Here is a 24,028-nt window from a genome sequence, read left to right as displayed (position 1 = left end):
GCTCTTTGATTGCGCAGAGTCCCAGATCTTAGTTCACTTCATCAAGCCTGTCTGAAGTCCACTTTGTTTTTAGAGTACTTTTACAGTTCAGTTTTTTTTTTTACATCAAACTAAGAATCAGAAGAAAACATGTTGAACGAAGGAATTTGATTGTGGATGTTTCCTTCTCATTTACTTTCTGGGAGTTGTTTTAGGAGTTTGAGTAATGTTTAATTGCTTATTTTCAAGACGCCATTTTGCAGATCAACCTCCATTTTCACCTCCACTGGTACACGCCCACTGTGACGTACACGCCCACTGTGACGTACACGCCCACTGAGACGTACGCACTCTGTTCTCTAGTTTTATTTTCGTAATCGGAGATACTCGTAGGATTCAATCGATTAGCCATTTAAGTACAAATGAAAAAAAAAAAATCTGCTAGTCGTTATTTAGAGTGATTTGCAGCTATCCATAGGGGGCGCCAACAGCTACACGCCACTTTGTTTTAATGACGTTTACGGTGACGTCAGCTCCCATCGGGCGCCACAGTTTTTTTTAACGCAGAAGTGAGCGGATTTGTTTCTTTTATTAAGTCGTTTTAGATGAATATTGTAATTTAAAACGTGCAAATTATAACATTAACGATCCACGTGTGTCGTAGATTATAACCTTAGAGCCGACACAAGCGCTGTATGTCTTCTTTAAGCAACAACAACTAGCACAGCCGCTTTTCGTTCATCATCTGTCACATCCAAATAACCAAACGAGACGGAATCTGCTTTAAATTCACTTGACGCTCGCATTTGGGCGTTCATACGTTTGTCATCACTCTGTAAGCACACGTGGGATTGCTGGTGCTGAAGATATACACTGCGGTCGGATCCAACAACGTGATCAGCGCAGAGGGCAGAAGAAAGTCCCAAATCCCAAAATGTGCCACAAAGCCAGTTCCGTCTGACAGATTTCCAAACAATGGCAACAGTCATGCATCAGGAACAATAATGGGAGCTGAGTGTCGGCCTTATAAACTGCGGCTATGGGCTGTCCGAGTCTCATGTGGAGATCTGCTGTATGCGCGTTCCGGCGTTCACACGTTCCTATTGGACTGGAGTGCGTGCGTGTACAAATTGTAAAAGTATGAGCTTGTTAATTTCAATAAGGGACACGGCCTTGTTGTGGTTTTGGGCAGATGGGCGGGGGAATACTTGAAGTGGCCAAGCAAGATCGCCAGAAATCTCTCCTCGAATTCCAGCCTGCGCCGTCAGCCGTCATGGGACCGCTCCCTCACACTCTGTCTCCTGTCAAACAACCACCACATCATTCTGTTATTTGTTCAATGATGTTTTTTTCAGTTTTTTTTTTTATATAAAGCCTACAAAGATGTTTCAAAACTTGTAAAAATCCATAACTATAGTGCAGTTCCCAATGCTTTTTGGGTGTTGTCTTACACGCCCGACCCGTGTTTCTTTTGTAATTATAAATCAAGTACTATATTTTGGTGTTTTAATAATATCGATGTCCATAGTTGTAAAATGTACTACAAAGAACATTTTATATTCAAATACTGTTCAGTTCTATCTTTATTTTAAGTATTCTAATTCTATATTTAAAAAAAAGAAAATATATAGACTCTCAGTGACAACATGTTTTTCATTTTTGTGTTTATTTATTCTTTTTTTTTAAAGGATTCTTATCATTGTGTCAATTACTATGAATTCACACCAGCAAAACATTATCAGAAATAGACAAATTATATAGATTTACATGCATTCCAATAAATAAATACTGGATGGTGCAGAATAACCGACTTTATACATGTTCCTTTGTTTTCTAATAGGCTCTACGCACAAGTAAAGCGCCCGGTATCCTCACTGTTAGCGTCACTACTTCCAGTTCGACGTTATCTCTATGAGGTTTTTGCGGAGTCATCCTAAAATGAATAAATATTTTAAGATGAGGCAGTGGACAGTGACAGTATGTGGATGTCACTGTCAACATGTTAAACACCACACAAATGAAATGAATACTGAACCAAAAGACACAAGAGAGCTGTTTGTGTCTCAATGCTAACGTTAATGCTAATTTTGAGGCATAAAGGAGTTCAACAGTGATGGAAATTTCCATTCATTTTTGTCATAGACTTTTCAAAAAAATTCTAGTATTAAGAGTTTAAAGGCATCACAGTGGCTAACCAGCTACGTGCTAACCAGCTACGTGCTAACTAATATCCATAACACAACTGTTTTAAGTCCAAAAAACACATTTAAAACACAAGATTCAGCGAAATGTTTTAATATCTCAGCGGTTTATAACGTTTCAGAGGCAAATTTAAAATAAAATAATAGATCTTGTGGTCATTAGTCACCACGTAGCTGATTATCCACAAGCAAACTTATAGACTTTTAATATACATTTTTTTCATGAAGTCTATGCGAAAAATGAGTGGGAAATTTTGTTTCCAGAACAAGGGAGGGCGGTGACTGTTGAGCTTCATAAATATTAAAACAACACCACAAACTGACATATTCTACATATAAAAATACTTGGTTAGTCTCCATTTTAATTTGAATTGTTTATTTTATGCTTTCAGATTTTATTAAACGTGACTGTTAGCTTAGAAACTATGGATTTATTAAAAGTTAGACACTGTGCGCTAGCTAGCATGCCACTGCACACAGAGCCTATTCTTTCCCCGTTTCTTAAGCTCAAATGAGATCCAGATTGAATTAGTGATTGATTGATATTGAAAGGATCTATTTTTCGGGGGGAAGGATCTTAAGATTTCAGGACAGCAGGGTGGGAACTGTTGAAAAAAGAACACTTCTCTATTCAATTCATCTTGACTTATGCTCGCCGCACTTTAAGGCCCCACAGAGCTGCTCACATTGATTAAGGACGCTCACGCACACACATGGCTTTTGATGTCACATGATAAAATCCAGGCCGGACCAAAATGGGGCGCAGAAGCAGAGGGAAAGATAATTGAAATGTTATTTTGTCATATGATCGCGCAGTCACAACGGCAACAAGACGCCATTTTGTCATAAGACCCGACCAACAGACCACAGTATCAGAAGGAGCTAAGTGAAGATTATCTACAACTTTATCGAAACTATTATGGATAAATGCTAAAATAACACTATAAAGTTTTAATTGCCGTGTTCAGATGCACTACGGTTTTGACTTGTGCTGTTCAAGATAAATCTATAGTTGTCTCCATAGAGATGATGTTCCACAGTATGGCATTTATTCAGTTACAGGTAGCAAAAAAAAAAAAATTAATTTGTAATTGGACAAAAAGTTACAGGAGTGAAGACGTTTGGCTGCTCATCCGTCAGATTACTGCTGGACACTGCTTTATGTCTGTCTAAAGAGAGGAGCTAGCTACACTGACGCTAACACATCTGTTTTGTTTACAGTTTCTCTTTGTTGGCTTGGTCTAATGAGACATATTTAGCGCTGAGTCATATTTAGCATAATCATTCAGGCCCCTAATGGCTGCTCTCGCGTCTATTAGCATACTGGTTGTTAGCATACTGGCTAACACTGTTGTTTTCCTGATTTTTTCTTTGTTTTTCCTGGTTTAAATTCAATCACAGGCATTTTATTGCTTATCATTTCCATGGAGACAACCACCATTTCCATAGTGCACCTCTGAAACCTTCTTCAAACCGACATATCTCTGCGTTTCTTTAATGTTTCTGACTGTAGCGCTGACATGAAAGCAGCGTTCATATTTATATTTAGCCAGTTCAGAAAAATAGCAGGCCCCATGTTTTGAAAATATCTCTATGGCTGTTTTTGTGCTGCATTGTGCTGTGTTTAGTGAACACACCCATGCAGGCTGGTGTTCAGGAAGTACATACCCTCGGCCGGGCATTGTGTCGGCCGAGGGTATGTACTTGCCACTTTCAGACACACATGTGCACACAAAACCAACAACCGGCCCGCCTCTCATGTTTCCATGGCAATCTCCTCTAGCAATCTTCCCACGGTGCAGCGGAACCAGGCGCTCCAGAGAAAAAGGGTTAGGGCTCTGCAGGGACAGGCCTATCTGCTCCATGGAAGACAACACATCCAACACTCACTAGGAGGAGTCGGCTCTTGACCCGGTCCGCTCTGCTCAGCCCGTTCGCACACACGTCTGACAAAATAATCATTATGTTAAGTTTTTTATTTGTTAAACTCCCATCATCCTTTAGTTTAGAAATCGTGTTTAGATTTCTTAAAGGTCCTATATTATGCAAAATCGACTCTAAGCTGTGTTATAATGCTGTTACCTCATCAAAAACATCCCTAGAGTTGTAATCCTGCATTATTTTATTTATTTATTTATTTGATAGGGACAGCGCATATTAATGAACATCTGTAAACACAGTGTAAATATTACAGATTATAGCAAAAATACTAATTTCCATCTGTTGTCCCTAGGCAGGTACACAGACAACAAATACAACATAGACATTACAAAAATACAATAAAAGCAGCTCAAGGTGCTCACAGACCTGGTTTTCCTTCAGCCACAGTTTAAGGTGCAGTTTGAATGTGGACAGAGATGAACATTCTCTTATTGTCAGAGGACGACTATTCCAAATATGAGTCCCTTTAACAGAGAGCACGGTTTGTCCAAATTTAGTGTGTCTGTGTGGAACAACACAACCTCCTCGAGATGTGGCCCTGGTTCCCATCCCAGGCACAGTCTTTATTCATTATTATTAGTCATTATTAGTCTGTCTACATCTCCTCAGCTCAAAATGCTCCGTTCCACTGTGTGATGTCATGAAGTGGTAGTTTTCAAGTTTACAGCTACTTTTTACCTTTAGCAGAGCAGTGACTGACAATTCAAACGCTGAAATCATCCATATTAGTCTAGTGAAGGTGTAGTATGGAGATAAAAACACAGTAAAGCACTTCATGCATTACCACATTATGACATCACAAGGTGGAACAGAGTATTTTCAGTTTCAGAGAAGCCTAAATATGGAGGGTTTGTGTGTGGATGAAACAAAATAAAACTCTAGGTCTGTTTGTGACGAGGAAACATAATAACACAGATCAGAAAACAGCGTAATCCGGCCCTTTAACTATATTATATTAAATAAATATTGTTTTGTTGTGTACCCCCACCTGTGGCAGCCGGTACTGCAGCCTGTGTGAAACCTTAGTATTGTGCGGCCTGGTCACAGTTGTTATTCTCACAGATCATCTTTCCCACACTCCTAACATCACCGCTATTGTTCCACTGGCACAGAATAATTAAAGGAGCTAGAAAAGGCAGTAGAAATACCGGAGTGGTGTTTTAATTGAGGGAAGATGACTGTATATGACTGGAGTGAGAAAAGGAGAGGGAGAGAGAATAGGGAGCCGGGCACTGGGAGGAGGAGGAGGAGGAGGAGGAGGAGGAGGAGGAGAGGGGGCAGATCTGGCAACCCCGCACCAACTGCCAAAGTGCTATTTTTTCATTGGGCGACTGTCACAGAGGGAGAGAGAGAGAGAGAACAGACATCAGAGAGAGGAGAACGTGATTGGATGCCAGCGCTGGAGTCAAAAAACAAAGCATCTTGTTAGTTTTAGTAGTTGTCATGGGCCCTTGGGGGTCGATCACAGCTGACTCACAGAGGAACCAAGAGTGTGGAGAGAACATCCACACTTCTGACAAGGAAATCGGGAGCGTTTGGGGTTTGTAAAGGACGTCCCAGGAAGACCTAAGAGGACACCGTTTTTTGATACTGAAAATGAAGAGACCTCACGACTACAGCTCCCCCGACTCCGACACTGACGAGTTCATCGACGTGGGGCAAGAAGACGGCTACGGGTGAGGAAATAAACAACAGCACTAGCAAAAAGTTAAAAAATATAGAGCAAATAATATTCAGTTCAAGTTAGAAAACATTATTATAACTACAACTGTGCAGTATAAGATGTAGTTGAAATATGTTCTTGCAGAAAAAATCCAAAACGTGATTTTTTTTGACAGATTTGGAAGTTAATTTGCATATTTCACACAGATAAAAACTTCAGTGTGCAAAAGACCTATGCAAAAAAATCTGCAAAATCTATCAAAAAAAATAAAAAGTCTGTGCAAAAACTTTTAGGTATTATTGTGAATGATAATTACTGTATGTTTTTTTTTATTTTAATTTTTTTTTGCATTTAGTTATTTTTCATAATGTAGAAAAACAAAATTAAAAATAAATAAAAAAGAGAAATACCCACCTAACATAATTTAACTCCAAAACATACTTAGAATAACAAACAATAAATATAAAATTATTCAAAAAGTAAAGTTATACACACACAGCTTCATTAAAGTGCCTCGAGACCCCACTGACAGCCGCACTGGTTACATCACTGTCGAGTGGCGAGCCAGCGGCGCTAAAGCCCCAGTTTGGATAAATCAAATTTGGAACATGACATGAGAAAATCCAGCATGGCCCTTTGAAGCTGCGACCCCATCAAACACGAGAACTAAGCAAAAACACACCACAAACTGGCAACCTTCACTTCTCTGGAATCTAATAGAACGCCAAAGTGTGTGAACTACGAGGAGCGTCGCCACGGTGACCATATACGCCTGAAAAATCATCGCCTCTGGCCTGTGTAATCTTCGTCTCCGAGGCTCCTTACAGCTCCCAAAGAGGAACAGCATGTCATTTCACTCATGTCCACAAATCCAACGCTTTCCTTATGGGCACTTCTTGGATTTTGTCTGCCCGAAACGCAAACTAGATTAAAGCTATAGCCTACGTGCCATCCTTTCAGTCCTGTGTCGTATTAGTGATAATAATAACAATATGCAGAAGTATTAAAGTTGCTCTTGTGTCTGCTCGTGTTTTTTGTGCAGCGCTGTGACTGGTTCCATGTCCCCCGGTAGCGCGTCGCAGGTCCTGGCCCGAAAGAAGAGAAGAGGGGTGAGTGGACGTCTACATGGTATGCTATGGTATAAAGCGGTTTTATTGTAACCAGGCGTCCGTGCGTGTGCTAGATCATAGAGAAGAGGAGGAGAGACAGGATCAACCACAGCCTTTCCGAGCTCAGGAGATTGGTCCCGAGCGCGTTCGAGAAGCAGGTGAGGAAGACGAGTTGTTTTTAAGTTAATCGAGCAAAATGGGAAAAGTATTTGAGAGTCTATATGTCGCCGCAGGGTTCGTCGAAACTGGAGAAAGCGGAGATTCTGCAGATGACGGTGGATCACCTCAAACTGCTTCACGCCATGGGAGGAAAAGGTACAATTATTTCAGATGATTTTAGCTAATTAACTGGTTATGTTAATTATTATTGTGGTTTGTTGCTATGGGTAACATCAGCTGGATTATGAAAAACTAGATCAGAACTTGGCTTTATTTTGAAATTGGCACTAAATCAGACATAGATATTAAACAAGTGTGAGGTCAACTTTCTGCAAACTTCTTCCCTTTTTAGTTCATTTTTATGCGGTGATCACTGCTGGAATGTGACAAAGTACAAGAAGTAAAGTACAGTATGCATTTTAGGTATCTAGACTTTACATAAGTACATTTGAAATACTTTTTACTTTCACTTCACTGCATTTGAGAGCAGTATCTGTACGTTCGACTCCACTATATTTTTGAACTTCACTGAAAAGTAAAAGTATTTTTTCTTATTGTCTGAGGGTTTATTTTTAACATTGAGCAGAACAAAAATATACAAAATAAAAACAGCTGGAAAAAATGTGAATTCAGTTGTTTCTGTTGAACAAAATCCAGCACAAATCTGTAACAAAATCACTACATTTGAAGCTTTATTATATCTTAAAATCTGCGTGAAATACTTTTACTTTTTACTCTTTAAGTACATTTTTAACAGGTACTTTAATACTTTTCCTTAAGTAGTTTTTTTTTATACTTTTACTTGAGTATTTTTTTGCCCCCGTATCTGTACTTTTACTTAAGTAACAACATCGATTACTTCTTCCACCACTGGCTGTGACTAATGATGTGCAGTAAATGTGGTTAAAAGTATAAATACAAAAAAACTACTCAAGTAAAATTAAAGTATTACAGACAAGTAAAAAAAAAACTTAAGTAGAGTAAAGAGGTGAAAGTATTTCACACAGATTTGAGAATGAGCCCAAGATGTGATTGTTATAAAGAATCAGGCTGATGTTTGATTTTTATTTCTATAGTTTTGTTTGATCAAGACTTAAAACTTAGCAAGAGGTCCCAAAAGTACTTTACTTTTCACTTAAAAATAATCTAAAGATGAGCAGAGAGTACAGACCGCTGCTCTCAAATGTAGTAAAATAGTATTTGCTGTAAAAATGTACTTAGATACTTAAAAACTGTAGCCTACTTTAGCATAGTACTCTTACTTTTGTACTTTTACTTTTTATGAAGAAGAAGTCTGAATGAAATGTTTACTTCATTGTGACACTAAACTGATGTTGTGGAAGAAGTACTCAGTTTTGTTACTTAAGTAAAAGTACAGATACCGGAGTAAAAAAATACTCAAGTAAAAGTATCACATGAAAAAAAAAAAAAACCAAAAAAAAACTATTTAAGTAAAAATACCTGTTTAAAAATGTACTTAAAGAGTAAAAAGTAAAAGTATTTCATGCAGTTTTTGAGTCTTATAAAGCTTCAAATTTGGTGGTTTTGATAAACATTTGAGCTGAATTTGGCTCAACAGAACAATTGAACACATTTTTTCTGGTTGTTTTGATTTTGTATATTTTTATTTTCTCTCAAATTATGAACGTGTTAAAAAATAAACCCGCAGCCTTTTCAGCAGGTCTCAAACAATAATGAAAAATACTTTTACTTTTCAGTAGTGGAGTAGAAAGTACAGATACTGCTCTCAAATGTAGTGAAGTAAAAGTAAAAAGTATCCGCTGTAAAAATGAACTCCAGTAAAGTACAGATACCTAAAATGTTAACTTAAGTACAGTACTTCACTACTTTTACTTCCACCGCTGAGCATAGATACCGAAAACATGTAGCTTACTTTAGCATAGCACTTTTACTTTTATACTTTTACTTTCTGTGGATATTTTGACTTCATCTTGACGCTAAATTGTACAACCGTGTTCCATCTTTTACACCAGGTTACTTTGACGCCCGAGCTCTGGCCGTAGACTACAGGACCCTCGGCTTCAGGGAGTGCGTGGGGGAGGTGGTGCGGTACCTCAGCTCGCTGGAGGGGGAGTCAGCGGACCCCATCGCTGCCCGCCTCGTGTCCCACCTCTCCCACTGTGCCAGCGAGTTAGACCCCATCCTGCTCCAGCCCGCCCCAGCCTCCGCCGTGCCCTTTGCCCCCTGGCCGTGGCCCACCTTCCCTCCGCTGTCTCCTGCGCCTCCCGCTTCATCGTCACCCCCGTTTCACCGCCGGGATCTGGCTTTGTTGGGGGCGTACTCTCCACCCGTGTCTCTTCGTCTCAACCCTCCTCCTCCGCCTCCTCCTCTCGTCGCTCCGCCCGCCCTGACTACCTCCGTCCCCCGTGTGTCGTCCTCCCTCACCCCGTCCCCGCTCCACAGAGGAACACAGCCGCCCCATCACAGCGTGTCCAACGTCTCGCCGGGTCCACTGTCCCCGCCGACGTCTTCGTCCGCCTCCACCGCCTCCTCGTCGCCTCCCGCACAAGCTTCGTTTAGACCCTTCGCACCACTGGCGTCCCCCTCGGCCCAGCGTAGGGGCGTGAACGTATCAAGCAAGTCGCATCAAGCCTGGGGGACAGAGATAGGAGCGTTCTGACGGCTTTTACGTACGAAGGACTTTTAGCAGTAAATATGGACGTACAATAGGCTCTGTGCACATTAGCACCCGGCCACATCACTGTTAGCATCACTACTTCCTGTCTAATTTTATCTCTATGAGGTTTTTGCAGATTCACGCTAAAATTAATAAATATTTAAAGATCAGGCAGTGGACAGGGAGCTGCAGGTGGGTTAGAATGAATGAATACATCTGTGTTTAGAAAGAGATGTTTGTGTTTCAATGCTAACGCTAATGCTAATTTTGCGGCAAACAAAAATATTAAAACAGCAACACAAACTGAAGTATTCTACGTTTAAACACAACTGAGTAGTAAGAGTTTTTACCTAAACTAATTTGAATATTAATACGCTGTTTATTTTTTGCTTTACGATTTTAATAAAAGCGACTGTTAGCGTCGAGACACGGTGAGCTAGCTAGCGTGCTGCCGTGCACTGAGCCTATAGGTGTCGTGAATTTCAATGCTGGACTTTACACGTGGGAGTATGTCTGTAGTGCGTCGTATCAGATCGGACGAATGGAGAAAGATATGTGCACCCATAATGCAACGGTGCACGTTTTGGTTTAGCTAACGCGAGGCGAATCAGGAAGTGCCCTCAAAGCCTCACTTTTGGTTTAACTCTTTTCAGAACATCATTAATGCATGAAGCCATCTTTGTACAGACTTGAAAGCCATTTTAGAAATATCTGAAGTAGCCTATTCATGGGTTTCGGCTTCTTTATATCATTTCATATTTAGTTTAGTTAATCGCTACGACAACGACGCTAATTTCTCATCATTCTGAAACCCACGGATAAGTTCATGTGTAGAATTTTGCACCAGAGCCATATCAACGTTCCACGCTAAGACTGGCCTTCTGACTGTGAAATTGCTGTTGAAATAATTCTCATTTTATTTTGTTTTCATTACCGACGTCATAAAGTGCCTTGATCCTTGTTGACTGCGTGTTCTGAATACTCTGTACATGTAATCCCCCCCCTTTAACTTCTATCAATATAAATGGCAAAAGGAATAGCTGAGACGCTTGTGGTATTTGTTCCCCCCTCTCGTCCCCCTGTGTCTGAAGTGTCTCCATGACGGCTGGGGGGCGGGGGCTGCGGTCGTGTGGTGACAGCGGATAAACATGGTGGGAGCTGCTGATGTTTTTGGGATGCCACGGCGACGCAAACAGACCCATCGGCCTCTAATTGACCAGTCCCTGTAATCAAGTTCAGACTCATATCAGCCCTCCCTGTCTCTCCGCCATTCTTCCCTCTCCAATCTTGCGGTACACCAACGGATATCTTTCTGGCCCGTTTTGTCTCCGCCACTGTCTCCTTAACAATAGAAAGTCAGAGGGAGAAAACAAATGGAAAGATCTGAGGAGATGTGGTTTAGATGCTGATACTGCGTAGATGTTCACTAGCAGGATCAAAAGGGCAGGGTTGACGGCAGAGGACCACTGCTGACACTTAAGAAGTTGAAAATCAAGTTTAGAAGATACTCTATAGAAAAAAATGTAACAAAAAAGCTGCAAAAATAGGATGATATTCATGTACTTTTGAAGGCTAATTCTACATTCTTTACTAGCAGCCATACTTCCTTGACAAAAGATTATTTTTCCAGACTGATGTAGTTTGTTTCGACATTTTCGACTGCTCATTAGCGCCGTTCCTCAGAGTGGTCACATGATGTTGTTGCAACGTGTCGATCGGCTGATTTAAATAGGTTTCTGCGCCGTCTTCCTACTGGCAGAGGTGGACCACAGCGCCATCCGCAGTCCGACTTCTTCAGGACAGTATCCCAGGTGTGTGAGAGTAAAAAGGCCCCCCTCTTCCCGGTTTAAAGTCCCATGTGCACGTTTACGTATTTCAATTGCCTCCTTAACCCATGTGTTTGTTGTCTTCTGTCCCAGTCCATGATGGGATACTGTCCGGCAGAAGTCAGACTGCAGATGGCGCTGTCGTCCGTATGTTATAATGTTGTTTTCTCATCACAGACCTGGAGTTGTGTTTTGTTTCACACATGTTTAACACAAAAACTCTGCATATTTAGGGTGTTCATATTTAGTTCTTCTCTCAAACAGAAAACACTCTGTTCCACCTTGTGATGTCATGTTGTAATACAGGAAGTGCTCCACTGTGTTCTTAAACTCCACACTCCTTCAGTAGAATCATTTGGATCATTTAAGCTCTGGTGAAAGGAGCTGTTAACGCTATAGCGACGGATGATAGAGCGCGGTTGTGGACTTTCCATCACCGTACCTCTGCAACCAATTGTGCTTCATGTAAATACAAACGGCGTCTCAAAGCAGAGGCATGGGGCTCTTTAAATATGTTACTGTCATTGCGGTAATGTGCGTTGTCCCTTGAAGACGACCAATCAGAGCGCAGGTGCCAACAGGATTCTCCCAGTCAGTTATTCAATGCGTCAAAGGAAAAATAAGGATGGATATGTAAAATTTAGGTAGTTGTGTGAAAAAAGGCAAAAGTACATGCTGATACTTCCTTTAACATGATTTTTATACCTAAAAAAAAAAAGTCTAGCCAAGCTTTAATGGACTATAACATGCTCAGTCATTAAAGGGTTAACTTGAAAACTACCCCTTCATTACATCACAAGGTGGAACGTCGCATTTTGAGCTTTGGAGATGTTACAGACTAATAATAAGAGTTACTCAAACAAGTGTGAATGAAACAAAACACAACTCCAGGTCTGTTTTTGAGGAGGTGACAGCATTAGAACATGACTTGAGCTCACAAGAGTCAGTTTTGCGTTTTAACTTGTCTTTAACTTGTGCACAGAGCTTAAGGGATTGAATCTGGAACTCAACCTCTTTTGCTCACGTCCGAAGCCCTTTCTGCAATGCCAGTGTGACACATGACAGTTACAACAAGTTGTGTCTGAAGCGGGGTATAATTGTGCAGTGCAGGCCCAGAACAGCTCCTCTGGGATGAAAAAGCTGAAATGGACCTTGTGTGTTTATTGCTGCTGCTCCTTTGATCCACTTCAGGATGCGGCGTCTGTGGCTCGTGCTCCCCCGCTGTGCACGCGCTGCTGAGTGTGTATTGTTTGTGTGAGTGCACGAGCTCTATGGGCGAGTGTGTGATGCGAGGCCTGGCGTCAGGAGGGGACCGCGGGGCAGTGTGGTTCCCGTGCGAGGCTGGACGGCGGTCGGAGCGGCGGTACGGCGGCGGAATGTTTGGCATGCTGTTTGCACACACGCGTCGGATGGCACTATTCTAGCCTCTGACGGAGGAGCACAATCAGCAGAACCGCAGCTTCCAGACAGGACAGCCACAGTCACACTCTGCGCAGAAGTTCCCACGGGGGAGGGGCGCACCCACGGGGCAGGACCAGCAGAGAGGAGGGAGAGGGGTTATGTGCAGAGAGAAGGCCCTCTGCTGGCCTCAGTGTGCTGTTGTACATGTTCATATGACTATTAGAAGCATATATTGTGAATTTGCCCTGCACAAACACCCACTACTGGTTGAAGGTTTACAGAAGTCCAGTGATTTGTAATTAAAATGTATTTATTTGGCTCACATTTGACACAATAACACAGTGGAACATATGCAGACATGGTCAAAAGTCATATGCCTCTGCACCCCGTTTATACCTAGGATTTCCACTCCAAACATTTAAACCACAGTGCCCCATAGAGGCTGGAGGTGCACAAATGAAAGGCAGGCCAAATGGCTCCTACAGTTAGTATGAAGTATGAAGTCGAACCTAAACATATCTATTGTATTCATTTTGTGTCTTGGGAAGGGGTGGTTCATAAATGTATTCACGGATTTCAGCTTTGAAGATCTTTCGCCATTCAAAAGACATATTTGGATTTAAATTGTTAATTGCCATAGCAACGGTCATATTTCCTCTTCTGGTAGATAACCTACATAACCACTAGGCCTGCCACAATAATAAATTGTAAAGTGTGATATTTTGCTGAAGAAAATACAGATGATAAACAATAATATTGACTCAAATTTTTGTAGAATATCATTAAAATCAATAATGAGTCTTAGAAGTTATTTATTCAACTCTGTTTAGCTCAAATCTGACCGTAGTTCAGGAAAACAACACACATTCCAAACTTGGGCTTTGTTAACCCTAAAAAGAGATCAACTCAGAGTTTTCTGTTTGACAGAGTATTAACTCTGTCAAACAGTCACCACAGTAACTCACTCTGAGATCCTAACCCCGTCCAGAGCAGGTTTCATTCCTTTAACCTGATTTTTAATGGGCTACAACAGAGGTGCCCAAACTCTTTTCACCGAGGGCCATATCTTGAAAAATATTCGACACGGAGGGTCAGAGACCAGTGGTCAATACAATGGGTAATTCAGATGGGTGAATTTAACAGACTTTAAATAAGGCTTGAAATATTATTATTAGTTATATTATCTGCATGACAATGCAATGTGATGTTATTTTGGTTATATTGGTAGGATTACTCAAATTTGCCATAAAAAGTGCTGATTATGATCAATTAGGCCAGTTCAACTGAAGGCCTGAGGGCCAATAAAAACTGTCTGACGGCTGCATTTGGCCCCCAGGCTATAGTTTGGACACCCCTGGGCTACAACCTACTTTATTATTTCTTTAAATTTAACCTGTCTGCAGTCACATGACTTCCTGTCCCTCTAATCCTGTGATCAAACTCTGGCAGTGTCCCAATTTGCAAACCCTTCGAAGTACCATTTGATGTACTCTTTAATGTATAGTTCGAAGTGCCGTTCGAAGTACCCACCCGACGAAGGGTACTCCTCCATGTAGTCACCTTTGTGCTGAAATGGGACATGGAGCGTAATTCAACCGCTGTCTGTACACATGCGAAGAATTTGGCACCGGTGAATAAGTGCTCATTCTCCCCCTTCAGGTGGATAAAGTCCGCTGTCTGCTTGTCGCTCCCTAAAGATGAAAGAATATTCTTGAATAAGGACAAATATTAAACATTACAATAACTACACTAATATACAAGTGTATGGGATAATTCCGCTAAACATTAATCAGTTACACAGCGATTACTGTAAACCCACATGAACAGAACTTCACTGAGGTTGAGTCGCTTCATACATACTTTATCTTTACTCAAATTTTAACAGATTCATGTTGCACTGGGAGGTAAACCAGTACTTACATTTGAACGTGTATTGTGTAGTGTACTTTTCGTCTCTTTTTTGCGTTGGCACAGTGCATGATGGGATATAGCAGTGCGTGAAGTGTGCTCAGATGCATACTTCTGCTACAGTTGATCTACATGGAAACGCAGGGCACATTTTCGGCCACATTAATCTGGTGCATAAAATTGCAGCCCAATCGCATTTAAGGACACTTTGGCAAATTGGGATATGGCCTCTACTCTAGGCTGTGTCCCAATATGCCAATACGCTAACTCTGCCCCAAACCAGTTTTCTGGAAAAGGAAACTCAGAGTTGGCCCTGTCTGAGCAGGATAACTCTGAGTCAGGAATTAAAGCAGGGTTGGTTCAACTTGTTTTGTGAAATAAAACCATTATCGTGACAGGCCATAGTGTCGTAAAAACACTCCATAAATCCATACAAATACTTTTAAAATGACATAATCAGAATGAAGGTGGTAGTGGAAGTACATTTTTCAAGAATTTGGACTCATAAGTAAAGTATTCCATCACATCTTTTCAGATTAAACCCAGACACCACGTTGGCCAGTTTGGTTACTTTAGGTGGGGCAGGAACATTGAAGCGCTTCAGATAGCAACGCCGCCTGGAAGAAAACATGGTTAGCCAAATAACAGAACATCTTTTTAATGTTGTTTAAATGACATTACCAATATGCACTGTCAAAGAAGTTCTCATTGACATAGCTAAAAAACTGGCAGTTGGAATCATCATTGCAAGTTCGCTGACAGCTTTCGGCATTGTCCAGCTCAACCAAACGTATGTCAGACGCTCGTAAATCGGTCCCTTCGTAAATCTCCGTGAGCCAGTCTGTTCAAAATGAGAAACAGTGTAAAAATAAGTGAAGACAGTAAAATAATAATAATAAATGTTATATTAGCATATTATGTTGTTGGTCATACTCTTGTCTTGTTGACAGAAGCGTGAAGGTAATCCAGACGTGACTCCAGCTTTATCAACCATCACCATCTCAGCGGGATTGTTCTTGAGGTAACATGTGGTGCTTGAAATATACACTGCCAGTCAAAATTTTGGACACGAACTCTCATTTATGTTTTTATTCTCTTTATGTTCACTACTGTCTACATGTTATATACAGTACATACGGAAGACATCAAGTATTTGAAGCAAGATATATAGGATTATGTGAAGGAAAAAGTTAAATATCCATCCGTCCATTTTCTTTTTATTCTTATCCAGGCTCATCAGGGCAGCAGACTAAGCAGGGATTGCCAGACTTCCCTCACCCCAGACACTTCCTCCAGCTCCTTTGCTGGGACCCCGAGGCATTCCCAGGCCAGCTGAGAGACATAGTCCCTCCAGCATGTCCTGGGTCTCCCTTCCGGTGGGACATCAACAAAGCAAAGGTGGTAACTTTGAGGATTTGAATATAAAATACCATTTACAGTTTTTTCTTTGCTATAAAATTCCATATCTTACTTCATATATTTGATGTCTTCTGTATATATAAAATGTAGTAAGTAGAAAAAATAAAGAAAAACAATTTGAAAAAGTTCGAATGAGAAAGTGTGTCCAAACCATAAACAATTTCCAGGCAAGTTCCATATTTGAAATTCCGACTGCAAGTATCATAGCAACCAAAGACCTAATCGGAGCAAGGCTGTTGAAGGCAACGCCCCTTTCTTCTCACACCGCTGGTGTAGGGAGCAGGCGCTTAGCAACACTGTCAATCAACATTCACGTCGGGGACAGAGAGTGCCAGGTTTGTCTTTATTAATGTCTGTTATTAATGTTCATATCTTGATTTACAGACGCAATAGTGTAATAAAAATACCAGTATCATGTAGAGAAATGTTCTGCACCAAATTTCAGAAATGCTTTGGACTTCAGTTTTTCTCTGCACGGAGAGGCGCCTCTGCGGATACCGCTGGAGCAGAGGCATGTGAACAACACATTTAAAGTGAAGAAGCTCCGGAATCGAGGAAGGGGGAGATAATAGACAAAGGTTTGAACTTTGAGAGTGTTTAAACAAGAGAGAAATGTGAGGAAATGTTAATGCTTGTCTGAGAAAATATATAAAGTGTGTGGTGAGGGGTTTTACAGCCTAAAAACATATATAATAATTGTCAAAAATAAAGCTGACTACTTTGCGGATTTCACCTATTGTGGGCTATTTTTAGAATGTAACCCCTGCAATAAAGGAGGGACCACTGTTTACAGTCTATGTTCCAAACTGTTGACTGGTAATGTAATATGTGAAACTAAATAAAAATTGTCATAAAACGTGACAGTGGGCCATTTACCTTTCAAAGGAGAAGTAAGCACAGGACGGGTGGGCGGAGCACAGTACTTGGCAGTGTGCAGGAGAGGCAGCAGGGAGACTCAAAAAGTCACTCCCAGGTATGTTAGTGTTGGGGAAATATTTGTTCTGGCATTCTTTAAAAAACAAACTTGAAAGTAACTTTATCATTTGCATTCATTACAATTTTATAATATAATTTCACCTTTGAAAAAATTCTGGCTTGTGTCTATCTGTGCTGTGTGTGAAAACCCAGATGCCACGCCGCTCTTTTTTTCCCACAATCGGTGTTAATGGAACTGTCCAACTGAACTTTAGATGACATTTGTACCTGAAAATACAAATAAATCAAACATTCTCTCCCTGTAACTCATTCAGTTGAGAAAGCCTTGTACAGACCTGATCTTCTCATTTGAAAATTCACCATTGACCCATGTGAAAAACTGGCAGCTGGGGTCATGTTCACAAGCTCTCTGACACTCCTCGTAGTCAGGGGTGAATAGGGAGCGATAGTCAGCCCCGGGGAAGTCCAGGTCAGGGTACATGTGCAAACACAGGACTGATACAACAAAGTTAGAATACAGCACTGCAACAAATGATCTGACACTCTTAAGTCATCATGTTTACCTTGGTTATCAGGGCAGGGTTTGAGGGAATATCCAGAGGTCACCCCCACAAGAGGATTCTGGGCACTGGGCTGTCCAGATGAGCTCCTCCTCAAGTAACAGTGAAAATGTCTGACAGAAAAGCATACATTTTAATTTTTTTTTAATGTCTGACCAAAGTGTCAACTTGGATTTATGAAATGAACCAGGTAATGGAGTGTCCTATCAGGTAACGACCATAGACTGTATATATAAATGGACATAGCTAACACGCTGTTCCATATAGGAAGTGAGCACGGGTGTGCTTCCAGCTCACTCGACTCTGGCTCCAGTTCACTTTCTACTGAAATACTGTGGTCCCTCCCTCTGTTATTGATGCAGTGAGTCTCGTCTTTTTTGTCTTAAAATGTTCATATTAAACTATAATAATTGTAAAGTGTGATATTTTGCTGAAGAAAATACAGATGATAAACAATAATATTGACTCTAATTTTTGTAGAATATCATTAAAATCAATAATGAGTCTTAGAAGTTATTTATTCAACTCTGTTTAGCTCAAATTTGACCGTAGTTCAGGAAAACAACAAACATTCCCCACAAGTACGAAGAAAAAGTTCCACAGTAAATCGACTGTCGACATAGTCATTCGCCTGGTTCAAGAAGTAATTTAGTCCAAACACAGGCTTTGTTAATCTTAAAAAGAGATCAGCTCAGAGTTTTCAGTTTGACAGTTAACTTAACCCTGTGTCAGTCACCACGATAACTCACTCTGAGAACCTAACCCCGTCAAGAGCAGGTTTCATCCCTTTAACCCTGAGTTTAGCCAGAGTCTGCTCCTGAAGGAGAGCTCTGATTGGACAATGACAGCTTCTGAAGGAGAGCTCTGATTGGACAGTAACTACTCCTGAAGAAGAGCTCTGATTGGACAATGACAGCTCCTGAAGGAGAGCTCTGATTGGACAATGACAGCTCCTGAAGGAGAGCTCTGATTGGACAATGACAGCTCCTGAAAGAGAGCTCTGATTGGACAGTGACAGCTCCTGAAGGAGAGCTCTGATTGGACAGCTCACTTCCTCCTTCACAACAGTATAGGACAATTAAATCTAAGACGCATTTAACTTTATAAAGTACATTTATTTTCCACTTTCATACATTTTATTTCAATTTCTGATTTTTAATAGGTTACAACTTACTGGATAATTGTTTTTAATTCAACCTGTCCGCGGTCACATGACTTCCTGTCCCTTTCATCCTTTTATAGCTCTGAGTCAGGAATTAAAGCAGGGTTGGTTCAACTTGTTTTGTGAAATAAGACCATTATCGTGACAGGCCATAGTGTCGTAAGAGCACCCCAGAAATCAATACAAATACTTTTAAAATGACATAACCAGAAGGAAGGTGGTAGTGGACGTACATTCTTCAGCATTTGAGCATTTGAACAACCTGCCTTGTTTCACACAGTATGAGTGTTACATTTTCTCAGATTAAACCCAGACACCACGTTGGCCAGTTTGGTTACTTTGGGTGGAGCAGGAACATTGATGCCGCGCTTCAGATAGCAACGCCGCCTGGAAGAAAACATGGTTAGTCAAATAACAGAACATCTTGTAAATGTTCGTTTAAATGACATTACCAATATGCACTGTCAAAGAAGTTCTCATTGACATAGCTAAAAAACTGGCAGTTGGAATCCTCATTGCAAGTTCGCTGACAGCTTTCGGCATCATCCAGCTCAACGAAACGCATGTCAGACGCTCGGAAATCGGTCCCTTCGTAAATTACCCTGAGCCAGTCTGTTCAAAATGAGAAACAGTATAAAAATAAGTGAAGACAGTAAAATAATAATAATAAATGTTATATTAGCATATTATGTTGTTGGTCATACTCTTGTCTTGTTGACAGAAGCGTGAAGGTAATCCAGACGTGACTCCAGCTTTATCAACCATCACCATCTCAGCGAGATTGTTCTTGAGGTAACATGTGGTGCTTGAAATATACACTGCCAGTTAAAAGTTTGGACAAAAACTCTCATTTATGTTTTTTTTTTTTTTTTTCTCTCTTTATGTTTACTATTTTCTACATTTTATATACAGTACATATGGAAGACATCAAATATTTGAAGCAAGATATATGGAATTGTGTAAAGGAAAAAGTTAAATATCCATTCATCCATTTTTTTATTATTATTTAATTATCCAGGGCTGGCTTGCGAGGGCAGCACACTAAGCAGGGACCAGCTCCTTTGCTGGGACCCCGAGGCATTCCCAGGCCAGCTGAGAGACATAGTCCCACCAGTGTGTCCTGGGTCTCCCGCTCAATGGAACATCGACAAAGCAAAGGGTGGCAACTTTGAGGATTCTAATATAAAATATTATTCGCAGTTTTTCTTTGTTATATAATTCCATATCTTACTTAATATATTTTATGTCATCTATATGTATATAAAGTATACAGTGTTTGGCTCCAGTCAAATGGAGCTCATCGAGGCGAGCAGTTATAGGAGCGAATTTGGAGCCAAGTTCCATATTTGCATTTCCAACCATGAGTATCATAGCAACCAAAGAGCCAACCAGAACGAGGCTGTTCAAGGTAACGCCCCTTCCAGCCCACACCACTGGTTTAGCAGAGAGCGGGCGCTTAGCAACACTGTCAATCAAATCTGTTGTTAACGCTAGTGGGAGCGATCTCGGGGACAGAAAGCACCAGATTTGTTTATAAATAATGTTTGTATCTCCATTTACGGACACAATAGCGAAATAAAAGTACCAGGATCACGTAGAACGGGTTAATACGAACATTTTAAGAACAAAATGACAAGACTGACAGCAGCAGATACAAAAAGATGGCCGACAATTTTCCAATGTAAAGTGAAGCCAGAGCCGATGAAACTGGGAACGCGCCTAAGCTCACTTGCTATTCGGAACGCGGCAGCTAGCAGGGTAGCTATGTCCATTTATATATACAGTTTATGTTCCAGACTTTTGACTGGTAATGTAATATGTGAAACTAAATAAAAATTGTCATAAAACGTGACAGTGGGCCATTTACCTTTCAAAGGAGAAGTAAGCACAGGACGGGTGGGCGGAGCACAGTACTTGGCAGTGTGCAGGAGAGGCAGCAGGGAGACTCAAAAAGTCACTCCCAGGTATGTTAGTGTTGGGGAAATATTTGTTCTGGCATTCTTTAAAAAACAAACTTGAAAGTAACTTTATCATTTGCATTCATTACAATTTTATAATATAATTTCACCTTTGAAAAAATTCTGGCTTGTGCCTATCTGTGCTGTGTGTGAAAACCCAGATGCCACGCCGCTCTTTTTTTCCACAATCGGTGTTAATGGAACTGTCCAACTGAACTTTAGATGACATTTGTACCTGAAAATACAAATAAATCAAACATTCTCTCCCTGTAACTCATTCAGTTGAGAAAGCCTTGTACAGACCTGATCTTCTCATTTGAAAATTGACCATTGAGCCATGTGAAAAACTGGCAGCTGGGGTCATGTGTGCAAGCTCTCCGACACTCCTCGTAGTCAGGGGTGAATAGGGAGCGATAGTCAGCCCCGGGGAAGTCCAGGTCAGGGTACAACTGATCCAAACATGGGGCTGATAGAACAAAGTTAGAATACAGCACTGTAACAAATGATCTGACACTCTTAAGTCATCATGTTTACCTTGGTTATCAGGGCAGGGTTTGAGGGAATATCCAGAGGTCACCCCCACAAGAGGATTCTGGGCACTGGGCTGTCCAGAGGAGGTCTTTTTCAAGTAGCAATAAAAGTGTCTGACAGAACAAAAAAGAAGAGTTTGTAAAAAAGTGTTTTGTTTTTTTGCCTGACCAAAGTGTCAACTTGGATTTATGAAATGAACCAGGTAATGGAGTGTCCTATCAGGTAACGACCATAGACTGTATATATAAATGGACATAGCTAACAGGCTAGCCGGCATGTTTCAAATCGGAACTGATCATGTGTGTGCTTACAGCTCATTCAACTCTGGCTCCAGTTCACTTTCTATTGAAATACTGTGGTCCCTCCCTCTATGAACAATAATAACAGATAAATCTTAATTTATATTAATTTAGTTTAGTTTAGGTTATTAATTTATTTGAAGGGACAGTGTGCAAAAAAACATTAATAGATGCTTTGCACCAGATTATAGCCGAAACTAGTTTCCGTCTGTAGTCCCTGAACAGGTGAAAAATACAATACAATATAAAATATAAGCAATATAATACAATACAATATAAAGTGTGAGCAATATAACACAGGAACAATATACAAAAATACAGTAAAGTAAATATAAGGTAAAAGTGCAATGTGTGATGTAATGTAATGTAATATAATGTAGTGTATTGTTATGTAATATAATGTAGTGTATTGTTATGTAATGTAATGTAGTAACACTATAGGTTGGTAATCTGGGGGCCATCAGGTGATACCCACGAGGGTAACATCTGATGGCAATGTACCCGTCAAAGTTAAAAAGTTAAAAGTGCAATGTGCAATGTAATGTTGTAACATTTGATCTGGTAATCTGCGGGCCATCAGGTGATACCCACAAGGGTCACTTAATCCACTTGTTTATACAGTTTAGCAGGGGTGGGCAAACTTTTGACACATGGGCCAGAGGTGTATACATTCACTATCTATCTATCTATCTATCTATCTATCTATCTATCTATCTATCTATCTATCTATCTGGCCTGTAACATGTCGCAAAGCATGAATATGCAAGGCTCATTGTACAAATTGTTTCCCAAATGCATTAATTAAATTAATAAATCATTTATAAAATTTCAGTCAATCAGAAAAACTTTGAACAAGGTTTACCCTTACCTGTTTTAGTATAATTGGGTATATTTTATGAATAACACGGGTTTTGGTGGTTTATGGAAGGGAACACAAGATGGCTCCATTTTGTTTCATGTCAACATCAAATACTTTCTAATGGCTTCTCATTTAGAATTCCTGTGGTAATTTGAGTGTGGCCTACCTGTTATCTCTTGTCCATTCTGCCCGAATAAATGTAAAGAAGAGGCAGGAGGGATGCTCTGTACACATCTGCTGACAGTGGTACACATCTGGAGAGTACACAAACTCTATGTCTGTTCCTGGAAAATCCACATTCTCCAGAAGTTCCAAGCGACACTCTGATGGAAAACACAAAAATACCTCAGGATACTATAACATCATTAGGTAGCACACTGTGAGTACCTTCGCCTGAAGAGTTTGTGCACAGGCAAAGCAGTGACACAAAGGCAAAGATTCTCATGTTGGGACCAGTAGTTCTCACTGCCACACTACTACCACTACTACCAGCACCACCTCACAACTGCACTGGCTTCAACCTGAGCGTCAACTTCAGCTTACGATCAAAGGACATATTTACTTTAAAGTAGGCGAATGGATTTTGACCTACAGCATGCATGTCAATAACACCAGCTCCAGGACAATCAGCTTCAGCACAATAATACTAGCTTTAGTAGAATATCTGTTATGTATTTTAAATTGATTCTTGTATTCATGACATATTATTTGGGTGAATATATATAAACTGTAGTCACACATATGTTTTGTATTAGGTGCAGTTACATTATCAGACCATTTACACACTGGACATTGATTGATCAACAACTGTTTTGTGATTAAATCAAATGAGAAGATAATTCCTTTAATAAAAGGCACAGTTTTAAAGGCCCATGGCAGGACTTTTCTCATTAGAGACATTCAAGAGTTGACTTACAGACTGAGCGCTGCCATCACTGTTCAGTGTTTGTACATCCAAACTAGCATTTCATTTAAATCCAAAATGAACTGAATAATGCTGGTTTGATTGAGATTGTTCTCCATTTACTGATACAGAAACTTCTACAAATATTTGTTTTGTTGTACAGTTCACGCAACAACACAACAAGCTTTTATTCACTTTAGGTTCTTATGTACTAGCATGTTTTTCATAATCACCTTTAAAAACAAACAACTTTTGCACCTTATATGGCACATTATCTACCTCACGCTTCCTCCTTGTATGTGCTTGCCTGTTTGTGTACATCTATTTACTGTTGATGCATGTGTACACTTTGTCATGAGTGTGGATGTGTGCATGTGTGTGTGTGCAGGGGTGTGTGTGTGAGTTTTTTGTTAAATTGCACATTTGGAGTCCGGTGGAACTCATTTTCAGTCCTCTGTGTAATGCCTGTTGCATAGTGATTTGTCAATAAAGTAAAGTATACTTTGAACTTTGTTGAGTCATAAACCTGGAGGATCAGTTCATGCTTTTCTCTTGTCATGTCGCTCACTGTCTGT

General features: G+C 40.4%; 2 protein-coding genes across 2 annotated transcripts; one reads left to right on the top strand and one right to left on the bottom strand.

Moving 5' to 3' along the window:
- Positions 1–5,436: 5,436 nt before the first annotated feature.
- On the top strand, positions 5,437–11,101 carry heyl (hes related family bHLH transcription factor with YRPW motif like). Its single transcript, XM_033975436.2, has 5 exons — positions 5,437–5,797; positions 6,827–6,893; positions 6,968–7,051; positions 7,127–7,208; positions 9,047–11,101. Exons 1-5 carry the CDS (start codon positions 5,718–5,720, stop codon positions 9,691–9,693), a joined length of 960 nt encoding a protein of 319 aa, XP_033831327.1. The 5' UTR covers positions 5,437–5,717; the 3' UTR covers positions 9,694–11,101.
- Positions 11,102–18,241: 7,140 nt separating this feature from the next.
- On the bottom strand, positions 18,242–23,056 carry LOC117379041 (coagulation factor XI-like). Its single transcript, XM_055225386.1, has 9 exons — positions 22,937–23,056; positions 22,716–22,872; positions 21,395–21,504; positions 21,164–21,326; positions 20,971–21,095; positions 20,770–20,902; positions 19,607–19,707; positions 19,355–19,514; positions 18,242–19,289 (listed from the first exon to the last, which is right to left on the bottom strand). Exons 1-9 carry the CDS (start codon positions 22,992–22,994, stop codon positions 19,175–19,177), a joined length of 1,122 nt encoding a protein of 373 aa, XP_055081361.1. The 5' UTR covers positions 22,995–23,056; the 3' UTR covers positions 18,242–19,174.
- Positions 23,057–24,028: the final 972 nt, after the last annotated feature.

The sequence above is a fragment of the Periophthalmus magnuspinnatus genome, chromosome 11 (assembly GCF_009829125.3).
Source record: "Periophthalmus magnuspinnatus isolate fPerMag1 chromosome 11, fPerMag1.2.pri, whole genome shotgun sequence".
In the NCBI taxonomy this organism is placed as follows: Eukaryota; Metazoa; Chordata; class Actinopteri; order Gobiiformes; family Gobiidae; genus Periophthalmus; species Periophthalmus magnuspinnatus.
This window is presented reverse-complemented; position numbering and strand designations above follow the sequence as displayed.

Bases quoted from the DNA above. Each gene is read 5' to 3' on its own strand.
- LOC117379041 (XM_055225386.1), bottom strand. From the start codon at position 22,994: ATGAGAATCTTTGCCTTTGTGTCACTGCTTTGCCTGTGCACAAACTCT. The intron at 21,327-21,394 runs GTAAACATGATG...TTGTTCTATCAG, and splicing joins ACCCTGCCCTGATAACCAAG to CCCCATGTTTGGATCAGTTG. The intron at 19,708-20,769 runs GTAAATGGCCCA...GTATATTTCAAG, and splicing joins GCTTACTTCTCCTTTGAAAG to CACCACATGTTACCTCAAGA.
- heyl (XM_033975436.2), top strand. From the start codon at position 5,718: ATGAAGAGACCTCACGACTACAGCTCCCCCGACTCCGACACTGACGAG. The intron at 5,798-6,826 runs GTGAGGAAATAA...TTTTTTGTGCAG, and splicing joins GGGCAAGAAGACGGCTACGG to CGCTGTGACTGGTTCCATGT. The intron at 7,209-9,046 runs GTACAATTATTT...CTTTTACACCAG, and splicing joins TCACGCCATGGGAGGAAAAG to GTTACTTTGACGCCCGAGCT.